Below are 16,362 nucleotides of genomic sequence, written 5' to 3' on the forward strand. Positions count from 1 at the left end.
AGAGAAGCACTTATAGCAGTACATCATATACCTCCTCAACTTACTCCACAGTCACTTGTAGAAATCCATTCACACAAACTAAACTCTATTTGCAAAAAAAAAAATCAAAATTATGACAAAAAAACCTCTTTAAAAAAAAATCAATTATCTATTGTTTGTGAAAAAAACAAATGTTCAATGGAATCCCATTATGGCAGATTTTTTAATCTAATTGAACATCACAGCAACAAAAGTAATACATCTGCAATCAGTTTCTGTTTTCTTAAAAAATTCATAGTGTAATGAGCAACAAAAAATTATGTATATACTAATAGAATAACAAAATATAAAATATATGTGTATATATAAGTATATACAACTATAATACACTAAATTGTCAAAAATAATATTTACAACATAATAATATATCTAAATAAATACCGTAATCATTTATTTTTATATTAACGATTTATAAAGAAACGTGCAATGATGACCTAGTTTAATAATTTTGAACATCTCACATGATATGAAGCAACACATACCATGTGTATTTGAATGTTATTTTATAGTTAAATGTACTTTATATATAAATTATAAATTATTATATTTATAAAAAATATATTGCTAAATTTTTATATTTTATAATTTATTTAGAAATTGTAGAAATTATGAATATACTAATAATTTTATATAAAAAAAATCATAACACATCTTAATTGAACAAATTTTCATTAAAAAATGTATAATGATTTTATGATCACAAAATTTGTAAATAATAATTGAACCAAATCACGAAACATTGCTTTAATTTAGCTTAAATGTTATAATTAATTTAAATTGAAATAAACTAAATCATGTTTTATTTTAATGTTTAATTCAAGTTGAAGTAAACTAAATTTCAGTTTACATATTGTGAGTTTTATTTTATGTATATAATTATCACTCAATTTTAATCTAATTTTTTATTATTATACTTTTCAAATTTGTTAATCTTTTAACATAATGGATTCAAGTCACCAATACTAACATTTGATAGCATAGATTAAATATTTCGAGAGATCATAAAAAAAAAAAATAATACCAATAATAAGATATATGCGTGAGCTTGACTTTATAGATAACCTAATTTCGAAAACATTAAAGATTTGTTGAAAGTGTTAGCAGAGGTAGTTGTCTTTTTCTCACACTCCATGAAATCAATTTTCAATTTGAAAGTTTTAAGTTGACAAAGTAATGTAATTAATTGAGTAGATGCAAGAGGAAAGGAAAGTTTACAAGAAATTTAAAATTAATTAAACTCAACTTTCAAACAATAATTTTACTCGCAAATAAATCATTTTTATTATTATTCTGGTAGTCTGTTAAATAAAATTGTATAAATCAAGCTAAAAAACATCATTTCAATAAGTCATACACATTCTAATCTGATTCTCATATTTTTAATACTGTCAAAAGTTTGCATTATTAAAGGGATTAAATAATATTTTTTGTCTTTAGGTTTGAATTATGTTAATTCAATTATTTAGGTTTTTTTTTTACTACGTAACACTTACCTCACAATGGCATAACAATTGATATTAAGAATTTGATAAAATATGATTTTTTTTCCCTTTGTGTAGTAAGGTAAGACTGATCAGTATTGTAATATATACAAAGTGGGTATTTTTCTTAAATACACTTTATTTTATATTGAAAGTAATATTGTGAGAATCCGAATCAACATTATTTTTAGTTAATAAATGTAAACTGTTAATCATTTAATTATTTTTTATTGAACATATACTTTTAAAATATTTATATTATTTATTTTCTTAATGTTTAAAAAATTAATCACAGTAATTTCATTAAAAAAATAGTAAAATTAATATTTTGAATGAGTTAATATTTATTAATTAATGAATTATATTTTAATGAATAAATATTTATAAATTTGAATATAATAGATTTATTCAATTTTTATTTGATATTTATAAATTTAAATAATTATAAAAATAATATAATTTATTTTTTCAAACAAATTTGAAAAAGAAAAAAAAGAAGAAAAAATGGCGGTGTTGTGACATCCCATTTAAATAGAGTAAATATACTAAATAAAGCATTACATAAATATCATATAAAAGAGCACACGACATCAAGTATTCGGGTACTAACTATTACAGTTATCCACAATATATTGAGAATGAGAGTTTAGGCACAAAACAATGACCAACATAACAATTAAGTTAATAGTTTCCCAGAAGGGTCGTTCATATAGCGCATAAATACTAAACAATTTAGCAAGTAATATTAAACAATTCTCCACACATACAACATAATAGGAAATCAAACATATGATAGCACACAATGCAAGACTTTATGACTCAATTATCCGGATCATACTCTTGATATTTAATTATAAAAGAAGTATGCACTTGCGTTGGTTTCTAAACTCTGCAAAGTTTAGACACAAGAGATTATCACCCAACCACACACAAGGTTAATCCTCTAATGTCTTAGACCCAATACGTTCCAAGACTAGGACCTCCTGCCACTCTCACCACATAAATCATTATGCTCTATGTGAGCGTAAATGATTATTAGAGTTCAAGATACTTTCCTTCATCTAGACATCTCCTATATCAAGGTATACAATAATCACACCATCACCAAGAGTTTCCCATGAAACTCTCTTACCAACCATTTTCACTTGCCATCTCAATCATTCAATTCCCATGCCAATCTACCACCAATCATACAATTCATGTTTCTTTTTCATACTCAACATAACAAAATCTCATTCTAATTTATCTCATACAATATACATGCATCATACTTTATGCATTTACTGTAAAACTCTTTATCAGGCAGGCAAACAACCACCTCAAAGAACAAAACAAAACTATAAACATGGAACCTGCCCCAATCTCGCTCAGACTGGAAGTCCTCGCTCAGGCGAGAGAGGTTCTCTCGCTCAAGCGAGCCCTTCGCCTAGGCGAGAGCTCGAGCAGTGGAACAGTGGCTTCTGTGATTTCTCGCTTAGGCGAGACTACTCACCTGAGCGAGATTACTCATGGCTCAAAACGAAAGCTCGTTGCTTGAGAGACAGTTCAAGCAGAAACCAGGGCGAGCTTATGCTATTCTCGCCTAGGCGAGACATGCTCGCTTGGGCGAGAATATCAGTTCTCACCACTGTTCATGCATACAGCAGTCAGGCATTCGAAACCAAACAACGTTTAACATTTTTTCCCAGGCAACCACAACAGCACACAAACTTTATAAACATGAAACAGAGCTAAAATTAGGCAGATATAAAGAAAACACAAAAACCCTGGCTTCCCTTACCTTAATAAAACTAGCCAAACAAAACAAGACCCTAAGGAAGAGCACCACAGCTCCAGGAACAAATTAAAGAGCTAAGAATATTGACACCAGAATCAAAACAGGATTACTAGGACGAACCATAACAACACAACTGGAAAAGAAGGTTGAGGTTGACTTACATGGAGATATGAGCTTAGATAGCTCCGAACGAGGACAATTTATTAGCTCAGGGAGGCAAAAGCCGGTACCCTAACAGAGCACTTGTAGTACTACAAGGGAGGGAAAGAAACTGTTTTCAGAATATGAGACAAGTGAGAGCATTAGAGCCACAAGAGAGGTCTTGGGGTTCCCAAAATAAGTTTGATTCTGGATTTTCTTAAAAGACCATACCCAAACCCTTTTTAGAACATAATTTAAATAAAAAGAGGTCTCACATGTGTGAAGTCGGGTACACATTTGTGATTAGAAAAGAAAATAAGAGGAGAGTTGCATCACAGCTACTAGTTTTGAAAATTTTATTTTGTTTTTAAATAAAAAAATCAAAAGTTTTAGTTTAGATGTCAAAATTATACATATTTTGGTTTTACTAAATGAGTAGAATAATATAATACGATAAAATCACCTAAATAATGACTTATATTTTTTCGATCCTACGTATCATAATTATTACTTAATCACTGTTTCAAATATTCTTATAAAATAGTATTATTTTTATAAAACAAGTTGTACTGCACGCGGCGTGCAACCATCTAAATCGATTGGTCCAACATTCTCAGAATGAGATTACTTTAAAGAAAATTTATAAATGAGAAGACTTTAGATAAAGTTTTTATATTTTTCTGTGATTATAAATGAGAAATAGTTTATAAATGTAGTAGTGCTTCAGAGAACCGCGAATACCAGTAATTTGAATAAACATCAGTAATTTAAAAAAAAAAATCAACCAAGACCTAAAAGAACTATACAGAAACGACCAATCAATACTTACCCTTTAAACAATAAGAATAAAAAATAGAAAAAAGTTTTAAGCTAAAATTAATTTGCTACAAGTTAGAAAATAAATTTTTAAAGAAAATGTTTTTAATTTTAGAGAAATGATTTTTTTTTTTGAATATTTAGGAGGAAATTTATTTTAAAAATGTTATTCTTTATTTGATCAGTGTGTTATTTTATGAAATACACGTCAGGTGTCTATCCAGAGCATGTTTTTCAACAACGTGAATGATTACGTTACGTATGTATGTTTGGTGACACGTGGCGTCAACATGACTCTCCAACCATTTCCATTTAATATTTTCCGTTGTCTGAGGAGTCACGGTCCATCACGAGGTTAATATGAACATTTTATGCACATTGTTTATTATTTGTTTGTGAATTTAGATAAGACTCTGCTAATTTAGAATAAAAAAACAAACAGAAGATGACAACGCAGGAAAAGAGTAGGATCCACTTCCCATTCTTAAAATGTCGTGTGTGCCTAACTCTGCTGTTGTAGGACATCTCCATGTGTCGCAATTCAACCTTTTAAACGTTACAACATTTGTTTTGGTTTGCTGACATTACCGAAACCAAAGAACAAACTTGACAACTTGGTACGTGTTTATTTTCGGCACCTTCAACTCAATCCACCTTTCATATTGATTTGGCATTGATTGAGACTCAACTCAAATACAAACACAGAGATCCTGTCAGAAATCAAATCACTTCCCTTATTGTTCTTTGTTCCTCACATTTTCTCTTCTCTAACTCAGTTTCAACCATAATCCATTGCAAAAACGTGTTCAACTGCTGATATTGGGGTAAGCTTTATTTATGAATATGATAAGGAAATTGATTGAAGCATGCGTGGGTTTTGAGTTATGTTGTGAATGGATGAAAAGTTGAGAGCTTTGGGTGTGTTGAAACAGGTAAAAGGATCATGCTTGGGAACGGGGTTGTTGGGATATTGGCAGAATCTGTGAATAAATGGGAAAGAAGGGCACCTTTGACACCATCACACTGTGCTCGATTACTTCATGGTGGAACAGGTGTTTCTAGAATCATTGTGCAGCCTTCCACTAAGAGAATTCACCATGATGCTCTCTACGAAGAAGTTGGCGCTGAAATATCACAAGACCTGTCACAATGTGGTCTCATCCTTGGCATTAAGCAACCAAAGGTTCATATTTCTTGGTTTTTTAAATTACTATTTTCCTGCTGGAGTCTGTTCAGTTGATACCAGACTTTTAATGATGTAAATGAATTTGTTGCAGCTGGAAATGATATTGCCAGATAGAGCTTATGCCTTCTTCTCCCATACCCATAAAGCACAGAAAGAGAACATGCCTTTGCTCGATAAGGTGTTAATGTTATGTATAAAGTTCAACTATTCAGTTTCTCTCTGTTGTTGTCTTCATTTCAAGTTCTACTCTTCATGTTTGAAGCATGGCTTCAATTTTTGTTGTGGTTTCTAGGCACTTCTAACTTGTTTTTGTTATTTTCCTCCACAACCTTAGATTCTAGCCGAGAGGGCATCATTATTTGACTATGAGTTAATTGTTGGGGACAACGGGAAAAGGTTACTTGCATTTGGAAAATTTGCTGGTAGAGTTGGAATGATTGACTTCTTGCGTGGATTAGGACAACGTAAGTTTCTCTAATTGTACCAGTTTTAGTTTATGGTGTTCATGTTGAATGGCATTGTCTAGAGTTTGATTTCAAACTATACATCTTATCTGTTTGATTGTTCCAGGGTTTCTAAGTCTTGGATACTCAACACCTTTTTTGTCACTGGGATCGTCTTACATGTACCCTTCCCTGGCTGCTGCTAAGGCTGCTGTGATTTCTGTTGGTGAAGAAATTGCTACACAGGGACTGCCATTGGGGATTTGTCCCCTGGTTTTTGTGTTTACTGGTTCAGGAAATGGTATGGTGTTAAGAAATGATACATTATTTTTATGTCCCATCCTTTCTGAAATCCCCTTATTTTTATGCTAACTTTTGGTTTATTCCTTTCTTGTAGTTTGTTCTGGTGCACAAGAGATCTTTAGGCTCCTTCCTCATAAATTCGTAGACCCATCTAGACTAAGTGACCTCCATAGAACGGTAATTTTCTGTTCAATTATTGTTGCATTAGGATGCTGAGAGTGTTTTTAGCTTCAGCTTGTGTTAGTTGTATTACACTTGTGCTTGTCCTAGATTATCAGCATAAAGAAGCCATTAGTATGTCTGTTTCATATCATATCATAGCATAGTCATGATTCAGAGTCTTATCACTCAATTATAGAACTCTTTTGTCCTGTAACTTTGACAGTTTTCAATGCAGCACAAGATTAAGGTTCATCAAAATTTTAGATAATAGATAAGGCAATTGCTCCGCTAAGTTGAGACAACAGGGTTACAGGTTAACACGTTAAGTTTCTCATAATCAGGATGCATAATGTGACACCTGGAGACAACGTCTTTTAAAGTTTCTATTATTTTCTTTAGTCTGCTGTCATTATTGTGAAATTTCAAAAAGGTCAGGGTAGTGCAAAGAGATAAAAGAAAGCAAAACTTTGCTAGAAATTCATCACAGTAACGATAGTATAAAAATAAAACAAGTGTATACAAAACATTTTTAGTTATAAATAAGTGAAATTACAATGAATTCAAGTTTAAATTTGATTTAAAAAATAAATTGATAGAATCTTGAAATGTCATTAGCTATGTTATTGTTGCTTTTGAGATGTCTAGCAAATGTCTTATACTTTGCCCTGAATATAATTTGTTTAACAGGACACAAATCAACCAAGGCACGCTTCAAAAAGAGTTTTCCAAGTTTATGGTTGTGTGGTGACTGCCAAAGACATGGTTGAACCCAAAGATCCGACGAAAGTGTTTGATAAAGTTAGTTGATCATGATTTTGAGTTTTGGGATCTCATAATCTATTTGCCTGCTAAAAATAGCTCTTTGATAAGTAGCAAAATAATTGACATGTTATTTGGGATCTGAAACCTGTTCTGACTCAGGTTATTCATATGAAGGGTTATTTTGGCATGGTTTTTCAGATTAGGAGGCCTAATTTGTGATGAATACTTCAAATCCATGATAACCTTCTTTAAATGATCTTAAAAACAACAAATTCCCATTTTATAGCATGGTAGCATGTGTGATTTGGAAGCCACTTCAGAAGGAATGTAAAAATTCAAAACCATCATATTATTGCAGTGGAAAAGTAATTTTAAAAATTCCTCACTATGCTATAAAGTAAGAAGACATGAAGTCTAAGTGTTTTCCTTTTACAAGAGCACAATTGATGTGCTAATCAATTGTAATTACTGCAATCAGCATTACCCTTTGCATCCTTATGGATTGTTCATGATATTCTGACAATAAAAATAAAACTTTGAACATGATTTCTTGAAATTTCTGGAAGCACACTTAATTTTTCTCATTCACACTCTCTTCGATTTTCCTATTGAATATTCTTTATTTTGTTGTTGGATATGCAATTGACCTTTGTTCAAGTTCAAGGTACAATTGCTGTAGTTAAATCTGGTTTCATTGTAAATATATGTTAATAAGGGAAGTTAAGGCCCATGTATTCAATATTAGATTAATATATACGAAATGGTCCTTAGTATGCATTGACATATGATTTTCAGCTTATGCTATTCTTCTTTCTCTCTCTCTCTCTCTCTCTCTCTCTATATATATATATATATATATATATATATATATATATATATATATATATATATATATATCTAGTATTTTAATGTAACTTTTCTTTATTATCTATAATTTCAGGCAGACTACTACGCACATCCTGAGCATTACAATCCCACTTTCCATGAAAAAGTAGCACCATATGCATCTGTTATTGGTAGGTCCCTTCGTACTTGTTTCCGAGTACTGATATTGGAGCAAATTATATGCTACTATTTAAAATAAAATGATTTGAAGTCCTTAAGATTTCTAGTTCCTGACATTTCAAATTTTCTTTCTCATCTATCAGAAAGAAATGCTAAACAAAACCTCATCTGAAAATACTTTTCATTGTTGAGCATGCATGTAGATAAAGTGGATTTTCAACAAGTCTTGACTTAGCTCACCACTCTCACCACATATTAGCAACTCCTTTTCCGATACCCTGGCCTCAAATGTTTCTTGATAAAATTAATTTTTACCTAGTACTTTGTGTTCTTCCATGAAGATATATCTAAGTCACATGTTACTATATCATGAAGAATTTTAATAGTTGTCAAGATTCACCATATATTAGTAATTCTGATCTAATCAAATGTTTATTTATAAACTGAATTTTCTTATTAAGCACCATTACTCACATTTACTTATCTTAGTCAATTGCATGTATTGGGAGAAAAGATTCCCTCAATTGTTGAGCTATAAGCAGATGCAAGACTTAACGAGTCAGGGTTGTCCCCTTGTGGGAATAGCAGACATAACATGCGATATAGGAGGCTCACTTGAGTTTGTTAACCACGCTACCTCAATTGATTCACCCTTTTTCAGGTATAAAAATGTAACTAGTTTGGGAAAATTAATTTACTTTTAGTCTCATCTACACCACTCTAACATGGAATTTGTCCTAGAAAGAGAGTTATACTTTTGTTTCAGAGTTCATGAATATTGGATTATTTCAGGTACTTTGCATTGATAACACATGTTAAGAAATGTATACGGCCAAAGTTGATATTATGAATAGCATATCTAAGCTTCATGGTCATATATTCTGCTTAAAATAAGCTAGAAATATACAAGAGATGCACAAATATAAGATTCTTTGTCAAAGTACCCTTTTATGCTTCTGGTAATGATTTGTTTGGAAGTTCAGAAAAATGTGTATGCTGCTGTTGGTCTACCTCTGTTAAACATAAAAGCTTGGATTTTATTCACCATGAGGCCTTAGCAAAATGCTTCATTATGCATAACACAGTATATCCCTACTTATGTCACATAAAAAGCATAAAATCGTTGATCCATATAAAAGAAGAAGGATAATCCCTGTGAAGGATGAAATATCATATAATACTTGATTGCGTGTTTTAGAAGCTATAAAAAATTGTAGCAGATACTATGCTGAAATATCATCTTGGCTTACATTACCACATAACTTTTAGTTCAATCGCAATCATGACAGTTATTTTTTCCTAGTATGATGTAATCTTTAAACATTTTTTTTAGGTATGATCCGATAACAAATTCCTACCATGATGATATGGATGGCGATGGCGTGATATGTTTAGCTGTTGACATTCTTCCAACAGAATTTGCAAAGGAGGTAGGTTCCTTCTTATTTGTTAATTACTATGCTTCTATTTGATAAGATATTAGTATTTTGGAATGGAGAACAATCAAATATGCAATTTCATTATGGCTAGGCTTCTCAACATTTTGGAAACATACTTTCCCAATTTGTCGTAAATTTGGCTCTGGCTACAGACATTACAAAGTTGCCTGCTCACTTAAAGAGAGCTTGCATAGCCCATAGAGGAGTTCTAACCTCCTTGTATGACTATATCCCACGCATGCGGCATTCTGATTCAGAGTATGTATCTCCTCTATATTTCATTCTTTGCAATATCATTTTCGTCATTCACTTTGTTGAATCATGTGCCACCTTTTATAGTTTCTTGTTATTTTCCCACATATTATAACATGGACATTCTGTCCTTTTGGTTTGCAGGGAAGCATCAGAAAACTCAGAAAATTCTCTATCTAACAAAAGAAAGTACAATATATCGGTGCGTTCTTCAGTTTCAAATATTACTATCCACTGTTTGAACCCTACATACTTCGCTTAGCTTGTGTACAACAGTGCATGTTTTTGCATACCCTTGCACCTTCTTCAAGAACTTAAGACAGCTTTAATTTTACTCTAAAATGTTTTTGCACATATAAAAATATGAATGCATAACAAGTCCAACACAAATGCAAAAAACAAATAGAAACATGCAAAATTAAAAGCTAAGAAACTAATTGTGCAGCTAATGACACCTAAAAGTTGGCTAAAAGTGCAACACATCAATAATCCTATTAGTTGCTAGTTAATCTTCTGATTGTAATTACTGAATATTGGCAGGTATCTCTGAGTGGTCACTTATTTGATCAGTTTCTGATAAATGAGGCCTTAGATATTATTGAATCCGCAGGAGGCTCCTTCCACTTAGTCAACTGCCATGTGGGTCAGAGTGTTAAAGCTGTATCATTCTCCGAACTTGAAGTAAGTAGCCCTGTATTTCGAACTGAAATATTTACTTATGTCCCTTTGAAAATGTTTTTTCTCTTCATTTCCCACTCATCGTACCTTGTTTCCCATTCTGGAGAACATTGTAATATGTATTCTGTTAGATGTTTCAACCCCATTCTGAGGGGTGTCAATTCATTTTATGCCAGGTTTAGCTATATGTCTTTGTGTGCAATGTTTTCTATCGTTTTTTTTTATTTTTTTATTGAGATTACATTTTAAACTATGACTTTTGCACCAACCTAGTGGAATTTATAAGAATCAATGAGGTATTGACATTTTGGCTTCTGAACAGGTGGGTGCAGATGATAGGGCTGTTCTGGATCAGATCATTGATTCCTTAACTGCTATTGCTAAACGAACTGAAAATGATAGATTTTCAAATCAAGATTCCAGTAAAATTTCTCTTACGCTTGGTAAAATAGAAGAGAATGGCACAGTGAAGGAGTTGGGTTCCAAAAGGAAGGCTGCGGTTTTAATTCTTGGTGCTGGTCGGGTCTGTCAACCAGCTGCTGTAATGTTATCCTCATTTGGAAGGCCATCATCGAGTGAATGGAATAAAGCATTGTTGGAAGATGATTTTGAATGCCAAACTGATGTAGAAGTCATTGTGGGATCTCTGTACCTGAAGGAGGCAGAGCAGGTATTTTGATTGATATTTTGCTCTCACATAACTATTTCTTGATTTCTCCAAGATTTGACATTTGAATATCAATGCAGATAGTTGAGGGCATTCCAAATGTAACCGGAATCCAGCTTGATGTGATGGATCATGAGCGTTTGTGCAAACACATATCACAGGTGCGTTTGTCTCTTGCCAACTGAATTTTGCATATATCTTAATTGACTCTTTAGAAAGCAACTGAAAATGACTTCATTTAAGCCTACAAGAAATGGATATGAGTTTTGGCTGGCAAAAGCAATTTGAGTATTATTAACTGTTACAAACCAGACAAAACTGTGATATAAGAGATAGAGAAAAAATGAGAGCATTGTGAATGGTATGTTTTTTGCAATGAAAAGGAACTACAATAGGAGAAAACCTCCCATTATCCAGAGCATAGCTCCTGTAACATAAGAACATAACCATTTCAGCATTCTCCCACCCCTGTTAACTCCCCAGCTAAATAACAGAAAATACTCTCTCACATCTAACAACCTCCCCCACTAACTCACGCCACCTCAGCTTCCCACGCTTTGCTTCTTTCTTCTGCGCTCATAAACCTTCCACACCTTAGGTGTCATTGACCCCTCATGGGCCAATGGCTCTTTCAGCCCATAAACATGTTGGGCTCCATCATTAACCTATAAATTTTGCTTAAAATTTTGAATTTTCAACCTTGAAACATCATGCAACATGTGATCTATGCTTTATGTTCTTAGGGCCTTGATAGCTTTAGCAGCCTTATCTTTAACATTTTTGTTTTCTTTTCTTTTTCTGCAGGTTGACGTTGTTATAAGTCTGCTGCCCCCTAGTTGTCACATTATCGTGGCAAATGCTTGCGTCGAGGTGCTTGACATTATTTTATGTTGTCCTTTAATATTGTATTGAAAGGATATATATTTAGAAACAATGAAATAAAATGACAGGATTTTGGACAAAGCATAACTAGGATAAATCATAGGTCAAAATTGCAACAATGTTAAAAGTAATAAATTTGTGATGAGGGTTGAAGCCAATTCTCGAATTAATACACAAATCAAGTTAAAGATCAGTCAACTGTGGGTAAAAGTAAAAGAGATCATGAAAGTAATTTAGGAAATTACTGATCCTTTGTAAACAATGCTTTCTTTAATTCCTGATTCTCCAAAATAAAATCTATGCATATTTCTTTTTTGGTAAGAATTGTAGGTCACTATTGGTTCTCAACTATTCTTTCTTTGTTCCTAATGCAGCTGAAAAAACATCTTGTCACTGCTAGCTATGTTGATAGCTCCTTGTCAATGCTAGATGATAAGGCTAAAGATGCTGGTATAACAATTCTTGGAGAGATGGGTTTGGACCCAGGGATTGGTAAGACTTATTCTGATAATTATTGATTGGTTTTGGGACTTTTGCAACATAACATAGCTCATTATAATAGTGCATCTGGTTTTTTGTACTTGGTATAGAATCAGTTTTTGAGTTATTGCCCTCACTTCTCAGAGATACTCTTTAAATTTGCGCTCTCAGATTTGCACCTTCTTAAGTCTTGCTTATGTTTATTTCCAGAATGGATGGATGACTAACCTATGATATTTTTCTTCCGAGAAAGTTTAATGAAGTTATTGGAATTTTTTTGAGTTTAATAGGCATCCACTATAAGTGTAAAAGTATTTACATTGTTGGCCAATCAAAATATTATCAACATGACTCTCAAACATTTCCTTACTGATATATTTTTTTTCATCCCAAAACATTGGCTGAAACCGGCTTGTGAAAATTCTAGAAGATTCACCTATTTCCGATTAAAATGGGTCTTGCAATAAGATTGTATTTGTTTGATGACCCAGATCATATGATGGCAATGAAGATGATAAACCAAGCTCATGCACGAAAGGGTAAAGTAAAGTCTTTCACTTCTTATTGCGGTGGACTTCCATCACCTGAAGCTGCTAACAATCCATTAGCATATAAATTCAGGTACTTCATTCAGAGAAAACTTGTAATAGAGCCAATCAGGTTTCTATTTTTTTACCCTAGAAACCCTCCTAAGAGATCACACAACAAAATATTGAGTTGGAACACTTTTTCTGGATAAATATATGTATGAACTATCACATGAACGTTTTTTGGATAAATGTTCATATATGGATGTTAGTGTAAGTTTCCAAACCTCTGTTTTTGAACTTTGTTTGTAGTATTTCATCTTGCTATCCTTTAACTGTGGTAGGTCATTGTCATTTTCATTATTCAGTAAATTTTGTTATGACTGTATTTAGAAGAACTCATTGGTTATCCATTATTTCAGCTGGAATCCTGCCGGGGCCATCCGAGCTGGGCGCAATCCTGCCACCTACAAATGGGGTGGTGAAACTGTACATGTCAATGGTAAGCTTTTAATCATTTGGATTATGTATGCATGCATGCAACAATTTTCAAGGTCTAATAGCATTCATGCAATTCTCTATACCTAACCTCTAGAGTATTCTTGCATGATTTTTGAGAAGGTGACTTCATTTTTTTCCACTCTTGGTTTTTGAACAGGGTGATGGGTTTATATTTTTCATTTATGATGAGTTCATGAGGTTTTCATCTTATATAGGGTTTAGCTTTGTCTTTTCTACACAATGTGATATTTTAACTCACTTGATTATTCCCAACACAGGACAAGATCTCTATGATTCAGCAACAAGACTAAGGCTCCCAGAACTTCCTGCTTTTGCTCTGGAATGTCTCCCAAATCGTAATTCTCTACTTTATGGGGATTTATATGGAATAGCTTCTGAAGCATCAACCGTTTTCCGTGGAACCCTACGCTATGAAGGCACGATCTACAAATGTTTCTGTTACTTTTCAGGCTAATATTTCGCAGCGATCAATGCCGTTGTGTGTTTGTGCATTTATGGTTTGTTAGATCTTTCTGAAACTTACTTGCAGTAACTTGGTGTGCAGGATTTAGTGAGATCATGGGGACACTGTTTAGGATTGGATTATTTAACGATGAAGCTCATTCGTTGCTAACGGATGAACGGAGACCAACTTTCAGAAAATTCTTATTTGAACTTCTGAAAGTTGTTAGTGCAGATCTAGATGGACCATTAATAGGAGAGAATGACATCACGGAACGAATATTGATACAAGGGCACTGCAAGGATTCAAGAACTGCAAAGAACACAGCAAAGACAATCATGTATACCCTTTATCCTCCTCTTGTTCTTTCATTTGGAAAATTATAGTCTTAACCTCACTGTCTTTTCTCATACAGATTCTTGGGACTTCTTGAGCAAACAGAAATCCCTGCTTTCTGCAAAAGTGCTTTTGATGTTGCTCGTTTCCGCATGGAGGAGAGGTTATCATACACTAGCACAGAAAAGGTATGTTTCTGTTATAAACAAATGCTAGCAACACAATTTTTCTTTAATACACTCTTCTCTATTGATTGAAACTTATTAAAAATCTGGAACAACAAAAACATGACTGCTTAATGTAATTTCTTCCAAAATCCAGCAAAAACATGGTATTCCATCAGCATATCACATTAAATACTGCTAAAGCAACTTATTTACAGGAATGTTCAGAAATTATGTAATAAAGAATACATTTAGTATCAGTACCTTACTTTTACCTGCCTTGTAACCAGGATATGGTGCTTTTGCACCATGAAGTGGAAATAGAATACCCAGATAACCAAAATACAGAGAAGCATAGAGCTACTTTACTTGAATTTGGGAAGACTGTGAATGGGAACACCACAACTGCCATGGCTCTTACTGTTGGTATTCCAGCTGCTGTTGGAGCTCTGGTACTTTCCATCCCTTTCTATTTTTGTGCTGTATTCCAAACAAATGCTGTTAGTGAATTATGTTTTCTTTTTTTGCAGCTCTTATTGACAAACAAAATTCAGACAAGAGGAGTTTTGAGGCCAATCGAACCTGAAGTATACACTCCAGGTGAACCATGATGCATTGGTTTTGTTGTTCATTTGTTGAATCTAGTTTTTCTGGCTTGTATAATCAGCATACTTGGCAGTCACATAGTTAAAGAATTGCAGAAAGTTGCGTTATTGCATCAGATTGATATTCTGTAAATTATTGTTAACATGATGCATATATATTGAAGAAATTGTACACTGTGGACTTTGCAGCACTGGATATTATAGAAGCTTATGGCATAAAGTTGATTGAAGAAACAGAGTAATTTGCATCTCTGAAGAGGGTGCTGATGTAAAGGTATACATCAGTGTCTACCATGCAATGTTGGATGCGAATAAATCAGAGTGACAGAAATGGAGCAGATGGGAGCATCTCAGCTAAAAGCACTTCTACAGAAGCTGATACCAAGTTCAATTGCAGCATTCCTTTCTACCACTCATGAAGTATGATTCTAGAATAAATATTAGTTGGTGTCAATCGAACTATATTATTAATATATTAATTTAATTATGTTTTTATTTCGAGAACTATATTATTAATAGATTAACAATAAATATCTTTTAATCTTTTTTTTTTATCTGTCAAAGCGTCAACAAATTGTTGACATAAATGACTGATGTCATGTGAGTAATTATTACGTGGAATTTATTCCACACAATTAGTTTTTTTTAAAATTATTTTTAGGCTCAGATTTAAAACAATTTGGTCTCCTTATTTTAAAAGTAGTTTATTGTAGTTGTCACAATAGATGTTTAAAATCCTATTAACATATATAACAGTGTATTTTCTGATAATCTTAAATTTCTAAAATTTAGATTAACGAGTACTGTTCTAAAATATATTTTATAGTAGTTATAAATCCACCAAATATAGTAAAACAAAAAAGCTCTTGCAATGAAATCTTCTTTCATTATTCTAATATATTTAAAAATTCACATCGCTTAAATATTAAGATTAAGATTATTTACATATACTTTCTCTCTTAATTCATCAAAGTAATGATGCCAGTGGTTTTGAGGTTGCAACATCCACTTTCATCTTTCTATCTGTTGTATTTCTTAATCATTTTTATCTTAATTTCTCAATTGATTGTCGTTTTCTTTTATTTTCTTACTCCTATCACACAAGTTAGGTAAGATTTATTTAGTGTTTTTCAGGGTTTAAGTAAAGTTGTGACTGAAGTGTGCACATGATGTTTGATTTTGTTTGAACTTTTATGGTTTAAAGTTGACACGACTTATTTTAAGATATTATTCTCTAATCTAAATTTTGAGAT

General features: G+C 32.6%; 1 protein-coding gene and 1 long non-coding RNA gene across 2 annotated transcripts; one reads left to right on the top strand and one right to left on the bottom strand.

Moving 5' to 3' along the window:
• Nucleotides 1–4,794: 4,794 nt before the first annotated feature.
• LOC114178190 (lysine-ketoglutarate reductase/saccharopine dehydrogenase bifunctional enzyme) lies at nt 4,795–15,661 on the top strand. The gene is made up of 25 exons (XM_028063949.2): nt 4,795–5,078; nt 5,187–5,437; nt 5,532–5,618; nt 5,775–5,904; nt 6,011–6,184; nt 6,281–6,363; nt 7,036–7,146; nt 8,051–8,126; nt 8,605–8,776; nt 9,449–9,545; nt 9,646–9,812; nt 9,951–10,008; nt 10,347–10,487; nt 10,807–11,154; nt 11,232–11,312; nt 11,956–12,021; nt 12,408–12,525; nt 13,005–13,134; nt 13,463–13,542; nt 13,820–13,978; nt 14,107–14,344; nt 14,420–14,528; nt 14,795–14,956; nt 15,035–15,104; nt 15,299–15,661. Exons 2-25 carry the CDS (start codon nt 5,198–5,200, stop codon nt 15,349–15,351), a joined length of 3,150 nt encoding a protein of 1,049 aa, XP_027919750.2. The 5' UTR covers nt 4,795–5,078; nt 5,187–5,197; the 3' UTR covers nt 15,352–15,661.
• Nucleotides 14,613–15,322, bottom strand: LOC146888020 (uncharacterized). The gene is made up of 2 exons (XR_014993534.1): nt 15,087–15,322; nt 14,613–14,984 (listed from the first exon to the last, which is right to left on the bottom strand). It is a non-coding gene; the product is annotated as an uncharacterized LOC146888020 (long non-coding RNA).
• Nucleotides 15,662–16,362: the final 701 nt, after the last annotated feature.

Source organism: Vigna unguiculata, chromosome 3 (assembly GCF_037176805.1).
Source record: "Vigna unguiculata cultivar grain cowpea cultivar isolate G323 ecotype 2 chromosome 3, ASM3717680v1, whole genome shotgun sequence".
Classification (NCBI taxonomy): Eukaryota; Viridiplantae; Streptophyta; class Magnoliopsida; order Fabales; family Fabaceae; genus Vigna; species Vigna unguiculata.

Coding starts and splice junctions, on each gene's coding strand:
- LOC114178190 (XM_028063949.2), top strand. CDS start 5,198: ATGCTTGGGAACGGGGTTGTTGGGATATTGGCAGAATCTGTGAATAAA. Junction 9,813..9,950: donor ATGCGGCATTCTGATTCAGA/GTATGTATCTCC, acceptor TTTGGTTTGCAG/GGAAGCATCAGAAAACTCAG. Junction 14,529..14,794: donor CATACACTAGCACAGAAAAG/GTATGTTTCTGT, acceptor CCTTGTAACCAG/GATATGGTGCTTTTGCACCA.